The 27,752-nt window shown below is 39.1% G+C and overlaps 1 protein-coding gene across 3 annotated transcripts in view; it reads right to left on the bottom strand.

Moving 5' to 3' along the window:
- The window catches only part of EFNA5 (ephrin A5), a 220,782-nt gene that overhangs the window by 36,390 nt on the left and 156,640 nt on the right, over positions 1 to 27,752 (bottom strand). For all 3 annotated transcript variants that reach the window (XM_065045424.1, XM_065045426.1, XM_065045425.1), the window contains one exon: positions 3,348 to 3,640. In XM_065045424.1, the coding sequence (XP_064901496.1) occupies positions 3,348 to 3,640 (293 nt within the window). The remainder of the gene's footprint in view (positions 1 to 3,347; positions 3,641 to 27,752) is intronic.

The following is a 27,752-nucleotide window of genomic DNA, read 5'->3' as shown; positions in this document are numbered from 1 at the left end:
TAATGGAAGCAAGAGAGGTAAGTCACATCCTTTAAAGGTAAACTGAAGATTTTCAAAAAAGCACCAAACAAGGCAGTAATTGCACTAAAGTACTAAACCAACCACTTAAATTTCTGTCTTTCCAGACGTCTAGACCACATGACACGTTTTGTAACCCTTAAAAAGAATATGCCAGACTGGTGCTACATAGTCAGCCTTCCCCCTCTCCTGCAGAGAGGGCAAAGGTTTCACATCTGCAGAGGAAAGGAAACCTTCCCTGGTAAAGCAATAATTTCTTTAACATGCAGATACAGAAAGGTAACAAAGGTGGTCTCTGTAGGCTGGACTAGAGCCTGCTTACAATTTTGATGTGGAAACAATGGACAACATTTCACCATCTTGTTTCATCAGCATAAACTAAGAGAAAAACATTCTAGGATGGAAAACTCTCCCCTGAGGTTTGTGTTTATGTGTTAATTTAGTGCACAGTGCTTTCCTGCAACTGTTGCATTGCCAGCCTTGCTACTGACCTCAGCAGAGTGAAGGATGAATGCCAACGATACTTAAACTACAGAAAAGCAGGAAAAATGCTTTTGTGTCTCTGAAACATGCCTAAAAATTTAATTTATGTGAATAAGTTACTGGTGATTGAACATCTCTGCTGCTAAATTTTCGCTATTTTACTTTCATTAAAAAAAATCTAAACACAGTTGAGTATCATAAAGCTCAATTATTTTGAAGGAAGCCCTTGATGGTTAAATGACTCAGTTAAATGAATTTATAGAAGATACATTATGATTTTTAGTGAAATACTGAATTTAACCACAAATGGGGCAAGTCAGGCAGAAGCAACCTGGTGTACTTGAACAATAACGTCTTGCTTGAGAGTTCAATGGATTTTGTATGTTCTAACAATGAAACTATTAGCTGGACAGACCTAGGTGAGATTTTTAATTTTTTTTTAAATTCACTTTTCATTTGGTTTTCACCTTAAATATTTATTTTTTAATATTTATAAAGCTTTTGTTATTGTTTTTAATGCTTGCAGCTACTGATGCCATCCCCTGCGCTACATTTTATTGTGATGGTGCAATGGTAAAGACCGCATTCCTTAGCTTAAGTACTGCTGCTTGGTTTAGTGATGATGCTCAGGAACTGAATAAAAACCCAACCCAAACAACAACAACAACAACAACAACCACCAAAACAAAAAAACCCCAAACAAACCCAACAACAACAACAAAGCGAAACCCCCAAAACAACAAAAAAAATTCCATTGTTCCCAGGAAGCTTGATATCAGAGTTTTGAATGACACAAAACTCCTCTTGAAGTTAATGGCAAGTTTTTGTGAGTGATGCGAGTAGGATTGGGCCTACACAGTACAGATTTATTTATCCAAGAACATCATCCACTTAACTCTGATATCTTTATGTGATTTCTTATGACCATATAAAAAAGTTTTAAGTAACATCACTGCTTGCTTTTTAAATAATATCGTTATTATTATTATTATGCTTCAGCACAAGAATAAACCTCTGTTATTCTGATGCTGAACAACCAGTCATTAGAGGTTTTTATTTGCTGGAATAAAAAGAAATGAATAGAACTATCCACTAGGAATCTATTTCCCTACAGATTTAGAAAGGGAAAAAAAAATATCTCAACGCTGAAGAAATGAGGCTGAAAAACAGGGATCATGCATACTCAGTTCCTCTGGTGAAATGAGGTGGTATGACTGTTTCACAGTAAAAAGGCCAGCTAAACATATGAAGGCAATATCTACAGCCTGTTGAAAGACTTCAACTCTCTAGTCTAAAACTAAAAACAGAAGAAAAAAAATTGCTGGAGAAGCCAAAACTTGTTAGGAACAGAAGATTCGGGTACAAAACCAATTGATGAAATAAGATCTTTGTTGCAGGATTAAACAAATGAGTCAGCTGAAGCAGGTTTTGAATGTCTCCAGAGTAGGAGACTCCACAACACCCCTAGGCAGCCTGTTCCAGTGCTCTGTTACCCTTACTGAGAAGAAGTTTCTTCTCAAATTTAAGTGGAACCTCTTGTGTTCCAGTTTGAACCCATTACCCCTTGTCCTACCATTAGTTGTCACTGAGAAGAGCCTAGCTCCATCCTCATGACACTCACCCTTTATATATTTGCACACATTAAAATAAGGTCACCCTTCAGTCTCTTCTCCAAGCTAAGGAGACCCAGCTCTCTCAGCCTTTCCTGCTAAGGGAGATGCTCCACTCCCTTAATCATCTTTGTTGCCCCGTGCTGGACTCTCTCCAGCAGTTCCCTGTCCTTCTTGAACTGAGGGGACCAGAACTGGACACAATATTCCAGATGCGTCTCACCAGGGCAGAGTAGAGGGGAAAGAGCAGTTGTCTCAATCTACTGACCACACCCCTTGTAATACACCCCAGGGTGCCATTGGCCTTCTTGGCCACAAGGGCACAGTGCTGGCTCATGGTCATCCTGCTGTCCACCAGGACCCCCAGGTCCCTTTCCCCTATGCTGCCCTGTAACAAGTCATTCCCCATTCACTGGTTTTTAACCTCCTGATGTTATTACTTCCGTAGCCCCAGATGTTATCCTACGTCTCCTCTGGATGCCCAGGCCAGCTCCAGTGCAGGCCTCCATGAAGGAGAGTGCAGAGCCTGAGGAGGTGCCCCCCTTGCTTCAGGGAGTGAGCGTGAAGGTGTGTGAGGCCATTCATGCTCTCCTCCACGCGACCTGCTCCCATGGCACCCCACATCACCCACACTGACAGAAACAGCTCATCTGAGAAAGAAGGAGGAAAAAAAAAAAAGAAGGAATCAAAAAGGACCCACTTAGCTTGACATTAGGAGTATTTACCCTAAGAAATTAAAACTGTAAATACTGCTGGACTACTTGACATCGGGACCCATACCACTTACAAACTACACAGACCTCACTTTCCTTAGGTGATAAAATATTACAGAGACAAGATTATTTCATCTAAGCAAATAAGAAAACCCAAGAATTTCACATCCAAAGGATTAATTATTTTTTCTCATATTTGGGCACAGTTTCTATCCTACCCTTCTTTCTCTCTCCTCCTCCTCCACCTCAGAGTGCTGGAATAAACATAATAGTGTGCTTTGCTTTAAAAGTCAGCCATAGTTCAGTGAACTGGCTGACAGGCTATTTCATGTGAGAAAAGAAGCTGTGATTTAATCTCATTTTCACTAGCTAGATTTCTAGGTGTTGTATCTGGGGGTAGTCAAGCCTGCATTCATTGTAAGACATCTGCATCATACACCATTTGGTCCTCTGTATTTCCACAGAGCATAGGTGAAAAATTAGCACTTGCTGTGCAACAGTGGTAAAATCTCTATATACTCACAGATGTAGAAATATTCCCGGCCTGGCCTGAACTCAAATCCTAGCGAGAAGGGCGTGAAGAGCTGGAACTTTTCTGAGAACTTCAATGGTCCATTTGGGGAATGTGGCCGATTACACTCCCACCTCTTGAACCCTTTGGAGGTGTGATCGCAGGAGCTGTAGCCATCAAAGTTCACCATGTATAGAACATAGCGTTCAGTCTTCTCTTCCGGCACTGAGTCTTCATAGTGAGGGCAGAACACATCCAGGTAGTCATTGATGCAGACATCGATGTGATAGTCACCTCGCTGGAATCTGAAATCACAGGAAGATTTCAAATGTAAGCACAGTTAACTCAAGGTGACCTTGTTGCAGAGTAACATTCTCATAAAAGGAGCATCACTAATGACACTTCAGGTTGTTCCAGTTTTGCACATTCAGTCTCAAAAATAACTCCTACAATTCAACAGAACTATCAGAGCCTGCTTATGCAGTACTATGATCCAACAGCCTTCTGGATAAAGGTATTGCTTTCTTCTCTTACAAAATGAGTCTCTTGCTAATGCACACCAAGTTACGGGCTATCCTTCCCTATGGTTTGTTGAATAAACAAAGAAAGTATCTGCTTTATTTGGTTGTGGTAATTTTTCTTCAACTGGAGAAGGAAGCAAGACGCAAAGCCAAAACTGCATCAGCCTCCCCAAATCAGTGTCTATACAAACATCTTAATATGCATGCAAATAAACAACCCAAACACATCCTTTTCTCTAAATCAGGCAGTAAACACCCCTGTGCTGAAAGCTGATTTGACTGCAAGTACTTATAGTTACTACAAGAGCACAAACAGCTTTACGCTTTCTTTTTGATTAGCAGCAGTTTGTCAAGATGCAAAGAAAAGCCTATATTGCTTTTTCTATATAGATTTGAAAAGCAGTGCATCTCCTTTCCAAATATACATGGTAGAGACATTGCTCTGTTCAGATAAAAGATTCTGGGATACGAATTACCAGCATTCAGGCTAACGTGATAGTCCTGAATGAGTGCCAGCTGAGAACTGCAGCGCAAGGTTATCAGCCCAGATGCACTGTATTATTACTATTATTATTACTGAGGAGTCCTTAGAGATGTGAGATTCTTGTTTTGTTGGGACTAGGAAGGTTGTCAGGTTTTTTTCCTCTCCATGCTTCACTTACATTACTTCTCTAATGCCTACCACAGTATCTGGAAGAAACCATGGAGACAAATTCACTGACGGCCTCCATGGGAGCTTATACTATGATGGATTTAATGATTACATATACCAGGTCTGTACATCTATCAAACTCCTTGGGGCAGCCAAAGAAACCAACCACTGACCTATTCCACTTCAGGCTGACAGGGCTACTTGCAACTTCTCTCTTTCATGGCTGCAGTTGTCAAGTGTACCACAGAGCAAAAAAAGGCCATGACAGATTTAACTATAATACTTCTTTTTAGGTGAGGGGCATATTTTAAATACCTGATGGGCTTGAAATCTGCCATCTGGATCCTTCTATCTAATTTCAGAGAAAAAGCAATGATCTGCTGGCCCTCTAAGGATAAATTCAGAGCAAGCTACACCTTTCCATATCCCTACAATAATTTAACTTCAATAAAATAGCTTTTTAAAGGAGAAAAACCGAATATGCATCAAAGCATGATATATCTGTATAATTTCAGCCAGTGCACAGGCTCATGGTTCCATTCTGTAACACAGAAAATCCTCTCTGAGCCACAGGTCTTCAAGGAGAATTCACATTTATCTAAATCTTTGGTTAAATATAAATTTTTGTACGCCAGTGGCTTCAAAACCGGTCACCTGAACAGACATCACAATAAATTTTCAAAAATGTATTGTTTTCAAATTGGGGCCTGTTGTCTGTAACAGTTAACAGTATGCCATTTCTTACAGGTAATGAAAAAGAGCATCTTATAAGATACGAATGGGAAAGCCACATTCTGGCAATGATAGCTCTATTTTTTTCAATTACAGTTTTAGGAAGTAAAAATGAATATATATTTATTTATGTGTGTGTGTGTGTTTCTGCCTGCACACACTTTTTAAGCATGCAAGTGACAAACAATGCAGTTTTATCAAGGGAATCTCAAAGTTACCTCTTAGATCAGCCTATGCCTTCATAATAGTGTCAAATTATGTTTCTGTGACAGAAGCTATATGCTTTCAGAACTACACTTAGGTAATGATAGACATTCAAGATCAGAGTAGTCTCTTTAACTTTACTCTTGTAACAGCACCTTATATGAACTGCTCCTCCATATTCTCTTTAAGACAGAGATAAATAGGAACTTCCCTAGTCCATTCATCAGGCTTGCTTAGGCACAAGGTACACTACACAGCTATTTCTCTCCTTTAACCAAAAGGAGAGTCTAGACAGACATCTCAGACATCCCAGACAACAGCTATACTGTTAATTGCTGAATTTGAAGGAAAGAATCTGACAACACTGTTAATGATAATTGAGAAAACAAATACATACAGATGGGTGACTAATTTTGCGATCACACCTTAAATCTGCATTAGCAATGAAATCCAACTTGTAATCTACACCAGTGACCTGTTCTACCCATTACTGGAAATAAAGAGCTCATCTGACTCCCTTTTGGTAAAGTCGTCTGTTGTATTCTTGTTAAATAAACAAAACCACAACACAGACATCCTCTTTGATCACTGCTACTTTAGTAGATTCACTCTTATTTCTCCTTCCCTAAGTGCTGAAGCAGTTGAGTATCTTAATTTGCCTCAGCACACCCTTGCCTGTCAAAAAATGGAAAGTTACATGGAAAGTAAGAAGGAATGGCTGCATGCAAAGCAGGTCTGAGGGCGAAATACACATCCAAGTCTTTTTTATCCCAAACCCCTCAAAGCTATTGAAAGAAACACTTCAGAACCACATATCCAAGGATTTTAAACCACATCCAGGAGGAAAACACTTAACATTTACAAGCTGAAAATCTCTTGGTAGTAGTGTAATGCCAGATACTAGACTGAAACAGAAGTTCCACTTCAAATGGAAGCATTGATCAATGTTTAGCCACTTACATATGTTGAGGAGCACAATATGTAGAGGGAAGGTGGAACCTGTTAGTAGATATATTTGTAGAAATAACAGAAATAGCAAATATTCTGTTGACTGTATTTAAGGTTTAACAAGTTTGTCCCTTTTTCCACTCCTATTCGGAATAAAAAGCATGCTTTCCTACACTCTCTGGTAATGCTACAGATGTTCATTTCTCAGTTAGGTCTTCAACCTGTTTTGGCATACCGTCATCTGGACTCCCATGCAGTAAACAAGAACCATACAGTAATCAGGATTCTTTATCTAAATCTCACTACTACAACCAGTCCTATCTAGATTTTATCTAACAGAACATTGTGGTGCTGTAGAAAACAACCAAAAAGGCTTCTCTGAAACTGACAGGATCTACAAACCTTCTTGCAAACGATGTTATTTGTCTCCATGCTCTCTGGCTTACACACAGCAAAGCAGGCTATTCTTCAAACGTAATTAACCAATGTTTTGTGTTAGGTGGCATTCAAACAATGTCTTGGAAACCCACATACTACATAGCTATTAGTAGTAGGGCTATAAAAGCCATTTTGAAGACAGAGATAAATTGTAAAGTACCTTCTAAATCTAAACATTTCCATAACCAACAAACATCAGTTTGCTACACAAAACTTCTTTACTTCTTCCAGCAAAGACAGTCACATGAATGTTTCTGTCCTCGAGTGCCACTAATGAAACATTCAGGTATTCAGGATGCAGAGAAAGAACTCCACGGTAAGTTTAACCACATAAACACAAGACAATCAAAACATTTTCGAAGTAATTAATGCTTTCTGTATCCTGTTTCTCCATTAACACAAGTGAAAGTACACAGTCTGTGGGCATATTTCTCTTCACATCTGTGGATCATCTAGAATTTAATAACTTTGCTGGTTACTGAAACAAGTAACAACTTATTTAAACAGATACTTTAAATGCAACAACAATTTTGTTTGGTTTTGTTTGTTTCTTCCTTTCTTTCTTGGAATAAACACTAAAAAAATCCAGTTTAAGAACAGCACAACTAACACTAATTGCCCATTATCATATGGAAAGATAAAAAAATGCAATAGCTTCTGCTTGTTGCTTTCCATACAAATCTTACTAGTTACATTTTATCACTCTTCCTGTAAAATCAACACACTAGATGCTCCACTTCAAGGTAAGTATACTGGAAAATTTTTGCTTTACTAGGTCAGCCTTCCTTTATTTGGAGACTGATCTGTCAAATGCATGTGGCAAGCCTTTGTTATGAAACAGAAGAGACTTCAAGTAGCTGCTCTAACAATTAATTATGAAATTGTGGTCTTCAGTTTGGTGTCAGAAGGGACCAAATACAAACGGCCCCAATTCTGCCACGTGGAGCCTGCACAGACAGTTACACAGATGTGCAGAGGACACTGCCACTGCTGAATGCACTACACCACTTGCCTTCCTCTCAAGTGATAATCTGAAATGCAAAGCAACATCAACAAAATTCACTGAATAACTACAAACCATTATTACCCACAGTGCTTCAGAAACAGCACAGGAAAAAGTTACTTGTGTTTCCTATGGAAAAAACTACTTCTGCAAGCATCAGATGGAATACTGCTACAACTGCTGGTCGCTCAGCTCCTCCTTTTTACTTTTCTTGCCACTAAGCCAGTTTTGACTAAATTTAATGGAGACAAAGAGGTCTCAGAGAAAAGTCCATTCCTGCAAGTATAATGAAAAAGGCAGCCAGGTGAGAAGATCCCATAAGTATCCCAATAAAGGCTGAACTACCAGTAGATTAGTTGTTATCAGTCAACAGAAACAACTCTTACAAATGCTCTAGACACAGCAAAATCTTCAACTGAAAAAAACGAAGGAATGGGTTGAAAAAGTAAGTTTATTTCTGTTAGCTAGCTATGAAACTATCTGCTTAAATTATTAATAACGGAGAAAGGAGTATGAAGTAGGTATTTATATATGCAATAATACACAAATCCCAATCATTTTCTGGAAAACATTAGCATCTTTTGAAAAGACAACATTTTAATTGCTCTTAGGATATGATGGTATCAGTTATTTATCACTGCACACTACTGAGCTTGCCTCTGTTTAGGTGGCAAGTGTAGTGCATTAGACCATCCCAAGCTCCACTCACATGCTGTGACTGTAACACAGCAGGCTAATCTGTGCCTCATTATTCTTTTGGACAGTCCAAGCCTCCTCATTTCAACCAACTTAAAGTTGTTATGTGTGATGTGGGAAATCTTGTGGTTGTTAATTATCTGAGGGGTTGTGGGATTAAGTTTACCATTTTACTGCAGATAATTTTAAAGATGCTACTTCTGTGCTATGTGAAAATAACCTCTTGAATACTTCTCTGCTCTTTTTACTGGCTTTGTCACAACATTTAATAAACTCTGTGCCCATAGCTCTGCTGACATCGACAATGATTCTGATGCACAATTAAGTAATCAAAGAGCTATTTTAATTTTAGCTCTATTCAAACCAAAAGAAAATTCAACATTTTCCAGATGCTAAGAGAAGTGGGTTTGCTAACAGTCACAAGCCAGTGAGATTTTAGATCTCTAGGAGAATATTGCTATCCTGAGCGAGAAAACAAAATCCAAAAACCCACTGTAATATAAAGGAGCTGTCTATGACCTTTTTAGTCCTTAGGCTGCAATTTCACAAGTAAAGACAAGTTCAAAACACCACGAGAAAGCATTAGGTAGAAAGCAAAATACTGACAAAACAAAGAGAAACAACTAATCAAGGCTATTGTTCAAAAACACTGTATTCAAAATTTATGCCTAGAGAAGACTGTATGTTAAGTACACAATGCAGAAAGAAACTTATTCTCTTGTCATTAAGTCCTCCATTCAATTACCATTTATTGGAGTAATTAAACACTGGGAAAGGATGCCAGGCTAATTGTTAGATTATGATAATTACAGAGCTTTGCTGTGCTACAGCTGATCAAAATAAGATGTGGTCACACAGTATCACAGTATGTTTGGGATTGGAAGGGACCTCAAAAGATCATCTAGTCCAATCCCCCTGCTGGAGCAGGAACGCCTAGGTGAGGTCGCACAGGAACATGTCCAGGTGGGTTTTGAATGTCTCCAGAGAAGGAGACTCCACAACCTCCCTGGGCAGCCTGTTCCAGTGCTCTGTTACCCTCACTGAGAAGAAGTTTTTTCTCAAATTTAAGCAGAACCTCTTGTGTTCCAGCTTGATCCCATTACCCCTTGTCCTATCATTGTTGGCCACCGAGAAGAGCCTGGCTCCATCCTCATGGCACTCACCCTTTATATATTTATAAACATTAATGAGGTCCCCCCTTAGTCTCCTCTTCTCCAAACTAAAGAGCCCCAGCTCCCTCAGCCTTTCTTCATAAGGGAGGTGCTCCACTCCCTTAATCATCTTGGTTGCCCTACGCTGGACCCTCTCCAGCAGTTCCCTGTCCTTCTTGAACTGAGGGGCCCAGAACTGGACACAATATTCCAGATGTGGTCTCACCAGGGCGGAGTAGAGGGGAAGGAGAACCTCTCTCAGTCTACTAGCCACTCCCCTTCTAATACACCCCAGGATGCCATTGGCCTTCCTGGCCACAAGGGCACAGTGCTGGCTCATGGTCATCCTGTTGTCCACCAGGACCCCCAGGTCCCTTTCCCCTACACTGCTCTCTAATATGTAATTTCCCAACCTATACTGGAACCTGGGGTTGTTCATGCCCAGATGCAGGACTCTACACTTTCCCTTGTTAAATTTCATCAGGTTATTCCCCGCCCAACTCTCCAGCCTGTCCAGGTCCCGCTGGATGGCAGCACAGCCTTCTGGTGTGTCAGCCACACCTCCCAGCTTAGTGTCATCAGCAAACTTGCTGATAGTACACTCTATTCCCTCGTCTAAATCGTTAATGAATATATTGAATAATATTGGCCCCAGCACTGACCCCTGAGGCACTCCACTAGATACTGGCCTCCAACTAGACTCCGCACCATTGACTAGCACTCTCTGGCTTCTCTCCTTAAGCCAGTTTGCAACCCACCTCACTAGTCTATTGTCTAGACCACACTTCCTCAACTTAGCTGTGAGGATGCTGTGGGAGACTGTGTCAAAGGCTTTACTGAAGTCAAGGTAGACCACATCCACCGCTCTGCCATCATCCATCCACCTTGTTACATTCTCATAAAAGGCTATGAGGTTGGTCAAGCATGACTTACCCTTGGTAAAGCCATGCTGACTGCCCCTAATAACCCTCTTATCCTTGATATGCCTTGAGATGGCACCAAGGATTAGCTGTTCCATTACTTTCCCAGGGACAGAGGTGAGGCTGACCGGTCTATAATTACCCGGGTCCTCCTTCTTGCCCTTTTTGAAGACTGGAGTGACATTTGCTTTCCTCCAATCCTCGGGCACCTCCCCCGTTTCCCAAGACTTGGCAAAGATGATGGAGAGCAGTCCAGCAATGACTTCAGCCAGCTCCCTCAGCACTCGTGGATGCATCCCATCTGGACCCATGGATTTATGGATGTCCAGACTATTTAATTGCTCCCTAACCCAGTCCTCATCAACTAAAGCAAACTCCTCCATTGACCTGGCTTCATCCGGGGTCTCAGGGGTACAGGGCTCCCCAGGACAGCCTCCGGCAGAGTAGACTGAGACAAAGAACGCATTCAGTAATTCTGCCTTCTCTGTATCTTCTGCCACCAGGGCACCCACCCCGTTCATTAGTGGGCCTACATTGCCTCTGGTATTAGTTTTATCTGCTATGTACTTGTAAAAGTTCTTTTTGCCGTCCTTGACCCCTCTCGCCAGCTGTAATTCTAAGGAGGCCTTGGCTATCCTAGCTGCCTCCCTACATCCTCTAACAGCAGCCTTACATTCTTCCCAAGTGGCCAGCCCCTGCTTCCACGACCTGTAAAATCTCCTTTTCTGCTTGAGCATACCCAACAGATCCCTATTCAACCACGCAGGCCTCCTGGCTTCCTTCCTTGACTTCCTTCATGTGGGGATGCTCTGATCCTGAGCGTGGAAGAAGCAATCTCTGAATGCAATCCAGCTATCTTGGGCCCCTTTTCCTTCAAGCAGTCTTGCCCATGGGATTTCCCCCAGCAATTGCTTGAAAAGGCCAAAGTTAGCCCTGCTAAAGTCCAGGGTTGCAATTCTACTTGCTATTCTGTTCCTGCCACCCAAGATGCTGAACTCCACCATCTCGTGGTCACTGCAACCCAGGCAGCCCTCAACCTTTACCACTTCGACCAGACCCCCCTTGTTAGTGAGGATGAGATCCAGCAGTGCACCTCTCCTAGTCGGCTCCTCCACCATCTGCATGAGGAATCAATGCATCAATGCACTGGAGGAACCTCCTGGACTGTGGCTGGCTGGCGGAATGGTCCTTCCAGCAAACATCAGGGAAATTAAAATCCCCCACAACAACCAGGGCCTGTGACTGTGAGGCCACTCTCAACTGCCCATAGAAGGCCTCATCAACTTCCTCAGCCTGATCTGGTGGCCTGTAACAGACGCCCACAACAGTGTCACCCCTGCCAGCCTGCCCCTTGATCCTGACCCATACACTCTCAACTCGCTCGTCATCCACTCCTGGGCAGAATTTAGTACATTGTAGTTGCTCTCTCACATAGAGAGCAACTCCACCACCACGCCTGGCTGGCCTGTCTTTCCTGAAAAGGGCATAGCCATCCATGACCACATTCCAGTCATGTGAACTGTCCCACCATGTTTCCGTAATTGCCACCAGAATTGCCACCACACACACTCAGCTAAAGCTTCTCTGCAATCATTTGGCTTCCATGGGAAACTTATTACTATAATAAGGCTACTTATTACTAGTTCCTCATCAATCAGGCAGAGAAACTTATTATTTGTAACTTTTGTTTTACTTTCCCACCCACTCTGCCAAAACCAGACTCCCAAAAGGTTGTGTCCAGGTCTCTGCCTTCAGCTGTCTCCCTTCCATCACAATTATACAGCTGAGCAGAATCAGATTCCTGCACTTGAAAGGGTTCATCAGACTTCAAATTACTGTTTCACAACTGGCTACAAGAGCCTATCACATTTCTTGAAAGAGTTGCATGATCTCCCTGCATTTCACTTCACATGTATCTGCCAGAGATCTACCTTCGCCTTTTATTCCTGCTCTGTCCGTCCCATTTGGGAGACTCTTCACACTGCTTGGATGGGTCCAAAAGCAAAACTTCAAACGAACGAAAATCAGAAAGAACAGAACTGTATTAAGCTGGACTTCATGACAAAAAGCATCAGATTTACATGGCTTGTCTCCCTGCAAAATCTTATGCCTTTACCCCTTAACAACCAACGGTACAAGAGAGACATTTTGCCGTCCTATTTGGATGGCTGGGCTTTTCTTCTTGTCAATTAACAGGATTCTGCTCAGTTACCATTGTATCTAGTACATCATACTGCCTATTTAAATGAGATAAACAAGTGATGTACCACAGGGACTGGAACACGTGAAGAAACATAAATCAGTTTGACCTAGCATTTAGGCTTTTAATTAAAAGAACACATTAAGCACTGAGTAATTCTGAAGAGTCAGAGAATGTTTGGGCAGAATAAAAGAAATTAACCCAAAAATACCACACTACAGATAATTGTTTTTATTCTGTGCTGATACAAAACTTTGACCTTTTGAAATGTCAGAAGCACCTATTGCCTATGCTCTGCATAGGCAATTGATCTGGAAACTGTCCTTAGATAGGACAAGCCGAGGTTTACAGCACTAGTGAAGTAACTGCTGAAGCATCACTTTCTTCAACTTAATTTCTGGCATGCTATTAAGTTTACAGGTATCTTCCAGGTGACCACTTGAAAACTTTTAATTCTCTTAACTTCCTGAACCAAGAAACCTCCACAAAACCAGTCTGGTAAAAGCCTTTAACTTTCTCGAAAAAAACAAAACCCAACCAAACAAAAACAAAACCCAAACCCCGGACTTTGTTTGTGTTTTTGTTGTTGTTCTTTTATTTTGGTAGGTCTTTTGTGGTTTTGCTTGGTTGTTGTTTTTACTGTTGTTAATAAAACCTGATTGTTGAAGACTTCCTAACGTGCCTTGAATGAAACACATCCTTTGCAAAGCAAAGCAAACCTACATCCAAAAGGAGGCAGCTTCTATTAGCAGAATCATGACAAAAAGACTGCAAAAAACAAGGGGAACAGAGTATGTTTGAAGTGGGAATGGGATACATAATTTTTAAAATGTAAGAGTTCTTTGAATGACATGTGTAGATTCCACTAATGTGAGAGACAGGAAATGCCCTTTTTCCCTGATTCTATTGCTGAACAAAAATTTCACTTGCATCATAACAGCTAGCAATGACACTGAATTTAAATATAGACACATCTTTTATTTATTTTCATGTTTTAAAAGCTCTTTAAGAAATACATTGTGTAAAAATGTGTTTACTCCACTTACTGTTAATAATTTCCCACTTACACTTATAACTGTGTTTATTTGTACAGCTGGGTCCTGTACTGACTGTTATAGCTAGCACTGCAAAAAGATACACGCACCAAGATAAAGCAAACTTTAAAAACCGGAAACTAATTGCTCTTCCCTGAGAAGATATGAGAGAGGGAAGGAATAAACAAATCAAAATTTATTTCTCACCTACTGCAACACTGTCACCCACTTAACTTGCCATCATTCTGCACTTCCTATCTGATGAGGTGGACATTTTTCATTCTGTTTATTAAAACTGTATCCTCAGACCCTGCATTTGCAAAATTTGTTCAAAGCTGGCACACATGGCATTCACCTAATTTCTCAGAATTTCTCCTTTGCTGCAACTTCTGAAGCACTCATTGCATCCTGAAGTCTTCAGTGACACAGTCATGATGTGGATGATAAGGGTGATAAAAGGGTACAACATGTCTCAACATTGATCCCGAAGAGGTCAGGCTCACATTCTCAGCTGTTCCAGCTCCAATAGCTTTAATCCTCATGACTACAGATTTTACTTGGCTACTGACTTTCCATTGCTGTGGGCATTTAACTTGCAGAGATGGATGAAGAGAGGAGGGAGAAGAAAATAAAGGTGCTGTTCTGTGAAAGATATCACTTAGACATACAGGACAAATTTCAGTGTTGAAGATACTAATAGTATAATCTGAAAGGTACCACACCCAACCAGACACTAAAGGCAGCCTGAGATTTGTGTTTGAAGCCTCTAAACACACCATGAATCCAAAATGTCTGGTCTGAAGCCAGTCGCTTTGTTAAGTTGATTTATGGACACAAATTCATTACTTGTGTTCACATTAGTACTACTCTGGAGTTCACCAGCAACATTTATCCCACTTTATCTGAGGTGGAAATAGGAGATCTGGTAATTACTACTCACATACTTTTAAATGGGGTCATCAATACCATCCATGCATGACTCTCCATTTGTCTGCTTCAGACATTAACACCACACAAGATGTCAGCTTCATCGTTTATTCCATGCTTTTTCTTGAAACTGCAAAACCTACCTCAGCCACCTCTGGCCTATACCAGAAAAAAACTGCAGTTTGCTGATGTATTAGCTTATCTATGTTTCTTAAAAAAAGAAGAAAGTCTTACCTGATTCTCTGTTGTATTAACACACACCTTGCAATCAGACACAATTAGGATAAAATAACCTATTCAGGATTTAAATTCTTAAAAACTCAAACCAAAATAAAAATTAAAAAAACCCCACAGGTAGAAGTAGTACTAAAGAGTCTGAGCTGGACTCCAAAAACATGTGTTGACCATGTGCCTAACCCAGAAGACACAGTCTATCAGCCTTGATGGACTCAATGATCCTGAGGGTTTCTTCCAACCAAAATTATTCCATGATTCTATGAATGTGATTCTGTGACTGATATTTGCTAACTCTGCCCTGGGTATGTGCTGACAGCTGTAAATAGATACGGAGAACAATGCCCTTCCTGCAGAAACATCTTGCTTTGCACACTCATGAAAGAACGCTCGTCCAACAAGCATGTTGAACTGCACACTGAATAACAAAGAGAAACTGCAGCCTGTTTCCAGGAGGAAGTGTATGTAATGAAAGTCAGTTTTGCAAATCTATTACGCCACTGATAAATTAAAAGCAGAGTGATGGCTAACTTGAATAAACTGAAATCTCCATCTCTTCAGTACTTCTACAGAAAAAACACTGCATCAATTTATATCACTAAATATATGGGCTATATTAGAAACGAAACATAAATTTTTATAAATGTGAGTATCTGTTGCATATATAATGACACTTGCTGTTGTATTACAAATGCGACTCTCTGACATGAAGCTATAGCTTTTTATTATTAATCTCTCAACCTGTCAACAAACTTAATTTGAAATATTTTGTGATCAAATTAGAATTTGGAGACTCAGACACCTAGTAACTTGTAACTGGGTAAAATCTAACCGTGAATTTCCCAATATTCAGGTGTATAAAATGAACTAATCCTTAAGATGTTTCACAGTATTTTTATGTTTAATAAATTGCGTATGTTTTAATAAGCTAATCCACATCCTCCTGCTAATCCACATCCTCCTGCTAAAAGGAATTAATCCAGATGTAATATAAAATAGCCTGAGCAAAATGTAGAGGAAATAATAATCACAGACCCACAAAAACAGAACCAGAAACGTAACAAGATACTCCAATATCAAACCATGACTTGCTATTAATGTGAATGACCTGGACATTCGAATCCATTCTCAAAAGCTATTTGAACTTGTTCACATAAAAACAAAGTTAGAATAGCTAACAAGAGCACAAATATATTTGCAGATATTTTGCTATCAGGAAAACAAGCTTCAACCAATAAATTTATTTCTTGCTACACAATTGCCTTGTGTTTATTTAAAAGACTCAGAGGAAAAACATTTCCTACCCTGACACAGACACAGCATATTAGAGGTCCTATGGAGAAACATAACAACTTAACCTTCTTCCTATTGCCCTTCTATACCAGTCTCTCTCTTATGCTAGGCAAACTAGTAAAAGAAGAACAACCAGAGTTTCAGCCTAAATACTGCAGCAGCACCTAGTAACACAGTTATTAATAAAGTCAGAAATTTTTCATTTCATTCCTGTCATTTATTTATAGCACATAGACTATAGAATCATTAAACAGGTTTAATCTTAATAAACCTGGTCTCTGAACAGCAGGACTTAAAATGTTTTTTCACCTAGAGAAACTTAAGGTAAGATAGGGCCTGATCCAGGTCAATTTCTCTCTTTACAAATAAGACCTGAAAAGCTTTGCACTATAGGCTGCCAATTAGTCTGTAAAATACCAAAGACATTACAAAGATTGTGATCTGATGGGCAACAATATTTGTGTGTTGTTTTTTGGTTGTGTTTTTTTGTTTGGTTGGTTTGGGGTTTTTTTGGATTTTGTTTTTGTTTTTCACTGAATGAGATCGACAAATGGTGGAATTCAATGTAGCCTTTATATTATTCCACTCCCATTCCTTTTCAATTTATGAAGCTCCCATAATGTGGCTCCTATCGTGGGGAATTCTTATGTCTTAGAGAGTAACAGAAACAGCTTGTAAATAGTAAATAAAAAGTAAATAGTAAATAAATAGTAAATAAATAGTAAATAGTAAATAAATAGTAAATAAAAAGTAAATAAAGCTTGAATTAGTAAAAGGTGCAAAAACCTGGTCATCTACTTTTATATGCACATGAAAAGTACTCATATAGGAGAAAAATAGGGAGGAAAAAAATGCATTGCTCTCAGATCAAATAGAAATTTCAGAGAAGTAAAATTGAAGTTACTCTTTTAATTTTCCTCTTGCATTTTTCCTAAAAGTGTTTCTAAATATATATTAAATCAAGAAAGCCAATGGCATCCTGGGTTGTATTAGAATGGGGGTGGTTAGTAGGTTGAGAGAGGTTCTCCTCCCCCTCTACTCTGCCCTGGTGAGACCACATCTGGAATATTGTGTCCAGTTCTGGGCCCTTCAGTTCAAGAAGGACAGGGAACTGCTGGAGGGAGTCCAGCGCATGGCAATGAAGATGATTAAGGCAGTGGAGCATCTCCCGTATGAGGAAAGACTGAGGGAGCTGGGTCTCCTTAGCCTGGAGAAGAGGAGACTGGGGGGGACCTCACTAATATTTATAAATATGTAAAGGGTGAGTTTCATGAGGATGAAGCCAAGCTCTTCTCGGTGACAACCAATGACAGGACAAGGGGCAATGAATCACAGAATGTTAGGGATTGGAAGGGACCTCGAAAGATCATCTACTCCAATCCCCTTGCCGGAGCAGGAACACCTAGATGAGGTTACACAGAAAGTCGTCCAGGTGGGTCTTGAATGTCTCCAGAGTAGGAGACTCCAGCACCTCCCTGTGCAGCCTGTTCCAGTGTTCTGTCACCCTCAATGGGTACAAACTGGAACACAGGTGGTTCCACTTCAATATTAGAAGAAACTTCTTCACAGTGAGGGTAACAGAACAGTAGAACAGGCTGGCCAGGGGGGGTTGTGGAGTCTCCTTCTCTGGAGAAATTCAAAACCCACCTGGACATGTTCCTGTGTAACCTCATCTAGGTGCTTCTGCTCCGGTGGCAGGATTGGACTAGATGATCTTTTGAGGTCCATTCCAATCCAAAACATCCTGTGATTCTGTAATTCTAACCTTCAACCTCTACTGAAATCACTTCATTTACAATTGAACAATGACCTTGTCTGCATAAAACATAGTAACTATTTTTAAAAGTACAGACAGTAAGGTTTAAGATAAGAAGATAATATCACAAACAAATTAAAACACTGGTTTCTTCCCCTGCCCTCCCTTTTTCTTCACATTTATTAGAAATACACCTGAAGGCAGGTGTGAGGAAGGGACTACACAGGTCTCGTATGAATTATTATTGTCTATTGGGAAGACTTTGCACTGTATCTTAAACGTTAAAAAGAATTATTGAGCATACAAACTATTTCTTCCTTTCATTCTTACTCTTAAATACTAGTTTAGCAATAAAGAAACAAACAACAAAAAATCCTAAAACTCAAGAGTGAAGTGTTCATAGATTAAGCACATAGTTGGGTCATAAACACATAAACTCAGGCTAAAGAGACAGCACATACAACTCAGACCACTTGTGTAGGCAAAATCCCAGTTACAGATATGAAAAGCAATGGAAGCAGTCATCTTGACTCAGAGCAAATTCCCATCAAGGCCAAACAAAATACTCCCAATACTGGAAGATGTCTAGACTATACTAAATACCTACACAGTCATACCTCTCCAGCCTATTCTCATAATGGCCACCAAGCTTTTGCATAGCCAAAGGTTCAGATTCTTTGTGTTTAACGGAGAATGATGAATTTTTCTTCACCCATTGGTCTGACCATTATTTTGAACCCCTGGAAACTTTTGGAATTTGGTGTGCTATGGTCTGTAGACACTGAGTTGTACAGCTTGGGTGCCAAATGGAAAAGTAGCTGCTTCTCTGCATTTCTGAGACACTTGACAATTTCTACCAGAGACACAATTTGTACCATGAATTTCATAGACAGGAAATAAATTTATAATGATGCTACACTGTTTAGAAAAAGAGTGATGAGAAATTATACAGCTGATTGCAAGTGTCTAACCAAGTGAAGCAGTCCTCAAATGCTTATCAATTGAACATTTTCACCTTTCCTACCTCTAAGAGTCAGAGGCAAGAGTGCTCCTCGTCAAACCCTCAGAGACAAGACTCTGTGTTTGGAGACAAATTTACTTAATGGAGAAAAAGTAAATCTTGATTTCTGCTATACCAGTTCGTAATTTTATTCACAACAAACGCTTATATAAAAGAATATATCAAAATCTCTGTTTAAATGCACCTCACCAGCTCTCCAAGGAGGCTGCCACATAAAAAAGTCCAGTCAAATGAAGGCTGCCTACTTTTCTACCGTTTGCAGTACAAGTTTAGCTAAGGATTGACTGAAACAGAATACAGATCTCAAGATTTGTCCTTTCACTTTGTGCATTCTGACTCAAAACAAACCCAATGCAACTGAAAAGTCTTTTATTGCACTTCAAAGATATCTTAGACTTCTATATTGTTCTGCCTGTTTCCTGCTTTAGAGATGCACACTTCATAATCAGATGGTCATTTCTTCAGGAACACCCTTCTGTTGCTCAAGCTTGTTCTCCAAGATTGTTGAGAGGTTATCTATGCCCCAAAGACATGTTACAAGAATTTTTACAATGAAACAACTGTAATAAAAGTTGTTTTACATGTGCTTTTTCCTACCGCATGGCAAGAAACATCTGTAGAGACCTCTACTACTTTCCCTCGAATGAAAAATCTTCTGAAGTATGCCTTCCAAGCTTCGGGAGCAAAAAGCAATTTAAGGCTTTGGTGTTCACCAGACTTGCAGACAACATACTGAACAGCTGGAGGTCATTTGCTTTGTTTCCCTAACTTTTCCCTTCATCAAGTGGAAAAATATCTTAATTGTTTTGTACATTAAATATGTCAAATGAAAGACAAATAATGGTTTTAAAATATATCATCAATAAGTTTTGTTTTATTTTGATGTTAACTTAAGTATGGTGTTGTATCTATTTTAGCTCTTACATCAAAGAAAGCAAGCATCCTGAACCTTCCAAATCCTTTAAAGAAGGTTAACAGTTCCTTGGATTACAAACTGACAGAAAACTGCTGCCTTTTGCTGAACTATTAGACTGGTTTTGCTGACTTGCTCAATCAAGCTGTTTAACTGTTTGTGTAATTTTTTTTTCCATTTCATCAGTTATTTTGCTTTTGTTTATGAAATAGTTCTGTTAATGAGCAGCTTTTTCAGCTTTTCAGTGCATTTTACCCCTTACTCACACCTTAGCATGTTTTAGTTCAGGCATTTAAATGCACTTAAACATAAGTTAAGAGATCTTCTGTTAGGTTACAGAATGGTCTAAGTAACAGTGTATGAATATTTATTCTCAATTCAAATCATAGCTACGAGTGATGTTAAAAATACTTCCTGACACAGTAGCTCCCAAGTTCCCAAAAGGTTACAGATATGTGACTATTAAGGTCCTCTGTTCTAATAAGCAGCTCTGTTCAAGGGCAATTAAGATGATGCTTTAGAATTAAGTGCATACTAAGCCAAAGGATTTAGGTAAATGGTTAAGTGCTTTCCTGAGCTGAGGCCTAACTATGCAGAAAGCATCCAATAAAGCAGTGAACCTGCATGGACTACATAGTGATGCAAAGTTATTGTTATGTTGATGTCAGAGGAAAACTACCTCAGCCAAAGAAGAACATGTGCACACAGCATTTTATGACATGAAACATGATAATGAATAACAATAACTTCATACTGAGAATCATTCATTACCAATATTATTATTACAGTAATTTCTCTTATGACTTTAATTTAATTATTCTGTCTCCAGGAAACTGAACTACAGAAATCTTAGCAGTCAATACTTGACTCTTAATCCACCAAGGGAAAGAGTTAAAAAAGCTTTTACTTTAATGACCAGGCCTCTTTTATGGCATAAAAGAAAAAATTCTTACCAGGATTAGCATTTTAAATATGGTCCTTTGGTCCATTAAAAGGTCATGACACCACCACCACTATCCCCACACTAAGCAAGATAAAAAAGGATCTGAGACTTTATCAATATGCTACCATTGATTTTACCAGTAATCTGAACACAGGTGGCAGCACGTAATTCTTATATGTTCAAACATTAGAGCCTAATTCATTTCACCCGTGTAATTTTCTAGCTTTTATGTGCTGAGGTGATGCTCTTGATTAAATACCCAGATGGCAAAAGCCTAAATCAACTCCACTGGTTAGTATTAGTTATGTATGTGTGTGTTGCACAGAAACACAGAGTCTGTTCAAATATGTGTGCTAATAACACATGGGGTATGGAATATTTACTTTTGTTAATGCATTAGAAATTAGTAAACTTGCATTAAGGCTAATTGAAACCTGTTCTTCCTTTCAAAATAAATTATTTTAAGCTTCTCAACCTGAAACACAGAGATAATTTTCCAGTGAAGTACAATAGAGAATATGACTTCTTAACATGTTGGGGTTGATTGGCTAAACATTGTTTCACTCACTTCTGTACCCTTAAAACTACTACCGATTTTTATCTGCTGAACATTATTATTTAAATTCTTCAAAGTAGACAAAACTCAAGAATCTCTGTATTGCTGTCTAACACTACAAAAAACAGCTCCTGTTCCCAAAATTTTTTTCAGTCACAGTGACAGCAAGATAACATAGCTGAAAAACAACCACCTAGTGAGCTGAGTTCTTCCATCAACAAATACATAAGAACCAGATTGACATGACTAATTACTTTTAAGAATGGATTAAATTTGGTGTAAAACTCCCAGTTTTTACCAAGGAGCAGTTCTTCTATTCAATAATAAATGAAGGAATCCATATTGTGAAAAAAAAAAACAAAAAACAAACAAACTTACAAATTTTTCATCACTCCATACTGATTTGTATGCTAGAAAAATGTTATGAAATTTATATTAATAGTACCAATAAGCTTCAGAGAGTCATGGCAGGTGTTGAGGGGAATACCACTTCCATCACTTTCCATGCTCTGCTTTGCCTATGTAAGGTATAAGACAAACATGTTTTTTCTATTTTAAATACACTGGGCTTATTTCACTTTTTTTAACAACGGTAAATCACACACTATTAAAAAAGGAGACCAGAAGCTAAAGAGAGGAGTTATTGAGTAAATAGGGGTTTTTAAGAATACAGCAGAGAAAGAGGACAACTAAGTTAATGTGACAGCTTGCAATTTACTTCAGTTATACACAATCTGTAGAGAAAAATGTCCACCCCACAAGAGCTACTGGATCAAGTTTCACCAGTTGTAGAGAGGCAAAATAGGGAGCCTGGTTTCAGCATGTAAATACATGGGATGAAAAGGACAAAATCAGGCCTACTAATTATAATATTTAGTTCATTTAGATATCAGGTAGACCATTTAGGTACATAAGCTCCAGCAAAGCAGAATAGCATCAGCTGTGTGCAAAAATAAGAGGGGAAAATCAGAATTAATGACTGAAGCAGACTGCTGGCAGAAGGGGCATGCTGCCATTTAAAAACACAAAGGTTCATCACATGGCACGTCCAAGTTGTGTATTTGATTACATAGCCAACTGTTTAAATACATGTGTTTATGTATGAAAATAAATGTTACTGATAAAATACAGAATTAGGTACGTACTCGCTAACATACACACGGTATATCAAAATAATGTCTACAATTCTACACTACACACTAGAAACTTAAACTCCGTATCTCTTGTCTAGGCTAGTAAGCTTTTTCTTTTGAAGGACAGCTAATGCCTTCCAGTATCATTGTAATATAAAGAAACATGCACACAATCAAGCACTTTAATAGAAGAAAAGGGGGTCTTAATGACAACAGGTAGAGCAAAACAGGTATTTCTCAAACACTTGTTAATAGGATTCAAGAGTGCTCAAGGCCATCTGATACTTAGGGCCACAGGAGAAATCAGCAGAGACCTAACCTAGCTAATTGTCTCCCTTGATTGTGATGGTTCTGATTAGAAGAATAATCAGCTCTCAGCAGCCCATAGGCAAAAATGCCAACTGAGGGTGATTTTTTGTTTGTTTATTTGTTTGATGATGATGCATTGCAGAATGAATACCAGGTCACATCATTAAATTACTCTTCCAAATATTAAAGGGGTTTCTATATGAACAAAGCAAATAATTCCCTTTGTAATTAGCTTAAACATTCTCCTTCTGTCATTTTGAGATGGCTTTGATATAGACTAAAAAAACGTTGATCTCCAATTCTCCTTGGATATGGAGAACCAGTCACACTTTGTGACTGAAAAACAAGAATTGTGAAATTCCAGCAGCCTCCAGATCAGCAAAAGGTTATCTAATGTCAAGTTAAATTATTAAGAGCTGGCTGTATGCGACACAAACTAATTTGAATTCCTTTTAGCAGTTTCTTGACTGTTATTATCTAAATATGTCCATCCACAATAAAACTTCCATTTTCCTTTCTGTAATTGACTACACCATCTCAGTTTTTTTCCAGTACACTATTTATGTTCCCTGTTACCAGTCAAGCCAGACATATTAAAAACATACTACGTTTTCTCCATACTGCTCTCTTCCGTATTGACACTTTTGATTTCTGACTACAATAATTTCATCCTTCCGTTAATTATTTGCTGCTGTGAAAAACTGAGTATTCATTTGAATGCAGAGTAAAATGTATTGACAGTAACATTCCCAGGCTAGTAATTTTAAGAAGCACATCTTGTCGCCATTTTTGCACCATGACTCATTTAATAACTTCCAAAACTGTTACACATATCACACACAAAAAAAGCTCAACAGCAAAGGAACGAAGAAGCTCAAAACAGTTACTCTTTTCATAATGTTCTAGGTATCACACACATGGAAGGAAAGGCTTAAGAGCAGCTTTCACTGCTTAAGTTATGCAAGGAGATCTAGGCATCCTTCCAGATGGTCAACTGAGAAAGCACACCACAAGCATGTCTTCAAAAGAATTATCCACAAAGTGATACCGGCCATTTCATAAGGGAAAGTGAAGTCTGAAACAAAAAACAATCTTTCATGTTGTGCCTTTAAGAATGTCCACATTATTAAAAATTAAATACCTCACTGAAAGCAAAGTATAAAAGTCTGAACAGAAAAAACAAAAAAAAAAAATTAAATCAACAGTCACTAAGTACATTTGACACTTGAAGGTAATTACATGTATGGGAATCCTGACAGGAGTGATTTCTTCTGTGTCCATTTTGAGCTATTTGTCTTCCAGAAAGTTCACCAAAAGAATGTGTCAAACCATCTATTACAGGGGCAACCAAAAAAATGCAGTAAACACATCCATATTTTAGCCTCTGACCCTTGAAAGCTGGCACATTTTTTACATTCTTCTTGTCAGGATAAGGAAGAATCAGCTAGCTGTGCATATCTGTGCCCAGACCCGCTCACATTGCTAACAGGTCCTGTCTGGGGAGAAATGTAAGGGACCCTTACATTTACAGCTGTCGAGTGTATTGCCAGAAATCATTTAACCAAAGAAGGAATGAGTAAATGTGTGAAAGAGCTTACTGCAGGCCTAGTTTATAGAACCTCTATGTGTCAAGAGACCGTATGTCTTTGCTAAATAGAAATTTTCTTGAAACAATAACCATCTAATGATTTCAGAATGCTGTGCAAGTACTGAAAAACATTTTTTTTCCCCGAACTCCCTCCATTCAGGCAAATATGGACTCACATAAGATCAGCTGTCTCTCCTCAATAGAGCTGTAGTTCGTGTCAGAGTGTTCTAGAAATAGAAACTTTTTCAGGTGGCTCAGTGTGAACTGCTTATTTCACCAAGACTGCTAATGAACTGTAAACCCAACATTTTGTTTCAGTTAACATTGGCATCCCAGCTCCCATAATAGAACACCACACCGACTTACTGAAGTAGAACCTTCTGTTTTAGGTCTTCAGCAGGTAGATTTCACCTGTATATTTTCAGTCAATTTTTAATGGTTATATACACATGCACCTCCTATACTTTACCTTGGTAAACATACATATATATATATATATACAACTATTCTTCAGATACGAAATCCAGCAAGGCACTCAAAAACACTAATTAAAACCAGTGGCTAATTAGACCATCTTTTGATTGCACTGATTTTTAAAAATGTATTAACTTTGTTGATGCTTGCTGGTTTACACTGATGTGGTTGATAGCAGCAGTCAAGGGCTCCTACAAAGCTTGGCCACTGCCAGGATCTCAGCCACCCCACAATCTTATTCCTCTGCGTATCACCCCACTCCCAGCCTCCACAGAGATGCTGGTGGACCTCTTCCGAAAAAGTGTTTGTAGCCCTCAACTCCAAAAATGGGTGTCTGGATTTAAGTCTTCCCCTACCCCTCAAAAGCAGTGTACAGTAGCAGGAGTAAAAAGACATACTACAGGCAGCAGAAAGACAACTACTCTCAGAACTGCTGTGTAGCTAAAAAGTGTTTGTTTGAATAAGTAGAGGATGAATTTGCACTACTTTGAAGGTTTGTAACAGTAGCAGAATGTAATCAATGTCCACTTCAGCTAAAAGACACATCCCAGACCTTTCAGTACCCATTAAGACTGCAAAAAATTTAAACAGCCTCTTGGAACTAATAGTAAAAATCTCAGTGTAAAGAGGTGTTCCTGTGAGCTTAACCAAACCCCTGATGACCCAAAAGCAGTCTCATACAAGGGTCAGTGCAAAAGAGTTGCCTTCATCATTGACTTATTACACCTTCCAAAAATAACTTTGATTTTTGCACTGTAAATCCCCCTGTCAGTAAGCCTTAGATTTACATCACTGATAAACATTCTGCAGAGATGGTTTGGATTGGGCTGGCAGAGTTACATCTAGCATCTATAAAACTACTCCCATTTTTGTTTCTAGCCTACGCTTAAGGATTTTGTAGATCAGCATTAAACATTTTCATTGACACTAAATCAGCAGAATATCTGTGTAGAGTTCTACTACTTCATTATTTACAGCTAGGAGCTTTGAAAATACTGTGTACAAATCTTAAGATGGAGAAAATAGTTCTATACTCTTTTCTGTTTCGGTCTAAGGCTTCAGCAACTCAAGCCTGTGTTGTTTTCCATCCAGATGGCATTTGGAGGGCAGATCTCATTTGACTTTGTAAACAGAGTTCCCACACCAGGAAAGGTAAACAGCAGAAGCCCAGCCCCTCTAACTTACCAACTGACAAAGTGCAAAGACAATGTTTCCCCACACCTACAGACTTATCAGGAACTTGAATGCACTGAAGACTGCAGTTCCCAGCCATTTAACACCTGACTACTTATTACTCTGAGAGCCATCACCTGATGAGCACAGAGTGTCACAGAACCATGAGGAGATCATTACAATAGGGGCTTCCTGTTACCTTGTTTTCTCCTGTGAAGAAACAAATTTCTGCAGGATTTTAACATAAAGAAGGAGCTCATCAAAGCATTCTGAAACTCTGGAAAGCAGGATGCATTAATAAATACATAACGTTAGACCCTACTATGACTATCCACATTATCTCCTTAATATTAATCATTCTTGTTCATTATGGCTGCAACAAAAAGAAGGGTAGATAGCCTCCATGAGAGAAAACAAGGCATGGAGCAGTAGATTAGGGACAAGAGCAACTTGGTCCAGTGTTGGCCCAATAACAGATTTCCTGTATTCTGTATCCTACCTCAGGTTTTCCTTGGTAAAAACAGCAGTATTTCACTGCTGTTGGAAAATAACCACTGACAACCAAGTCATTTGGATACTGAGGCCACAGGAAGATGAGATGAGTGGTGCATCCAACTTTCAGATTTATCTGCTATCCCTGCAATTTCAACACCCAGCTCTGTTTTCTGCAATGAATTTCGAGCAGCTGTACAGGCAGACCTGCCAACACCAGGAGTAGCTTCTGCCACCTAAACTTCGCCCAAATCTCTTCATACTGTCATAAGATATAGGGGCTTTTAGAAGATCATTTCCTCTCTAAAGCAGTCACCACAGGAATCAGATGGAAGGGACTAGCTGTAGCGTGTAGGATGAATAAAAATGTAACCATTACTGCTGCACAAGTAACTTTTGGTTCTGGGGCATGGGAAAGCCTTAACTCTTATAATTTAATTAACACTTTTTAAAAATTACATTTTCTTTTTAAATGCCAAGTGACCATTTCACCTTTTGCAAATATTTTCTGTAAAACCACTCAATTAATTGAATGTGAGTTTTTGAATAGCATTAGTTCACCTGAATCTGATTTTTTAATAATTATTTTCTTGCAAAGAAAAACAGCTGAAAAATAGATCTCAATGAAACATACCATTTGATTTTCTTTCTCTCTCTCAGTAAATCTTAAACAGACACTTCAGGAGCCAAATATAAAAGAAGTCAGCTCCTTTCATAACAGGCAGAACTCCCTTCATACAAGTTGAGAATACAGGTGAGAATTTAATATGAGAAATAACAAAAAATATTAAAGATCCATCTTACTGGATCATAATACATAAAAGGAGCAATGAGAAGCTGGAACAAAAGATTATTTTAATAAAGGACTAGAATTTGCTGTGACAGATACAAGTTTCAGCTGAGCAAGCGCTCAAAGGCCAAAAGGAGTCCAAAGCAACCTCCTTAAAACTGGAAGGAGCTGCTGACAACCTCAAGGGCAGAGAAGCCCTGCAGAGGGATCTGGACAAATTGGAGAACTGGGCAATCATCAACCACATGAAGTTCAACAAGAGCAAGTGCCAGATTTTGCACCTGGGACACGGCAACCACGACTGTACATATAGACT

The sequence above is a fragment of the Columba livia genome, chromosome Z, assembly GCF_036013475.1.
Source record: "Columba livia isolate bColLiv1 breed racing homer chromosome Z, bColLiv1.pat.W.v2, whole genome shotgun sequence".
In the NCBI taxonomy this organism is placed as follows: Eukaryota; Metazoa; Chordata; class Aves; order Columbiformes; family Columbidae; genus Columba; species Columba livia.
The sequence above is the reverse complement of the archived record's forward strand: the minus strand, read 5'-3'. Positions and strand labels throughout refer to the sequence as shown.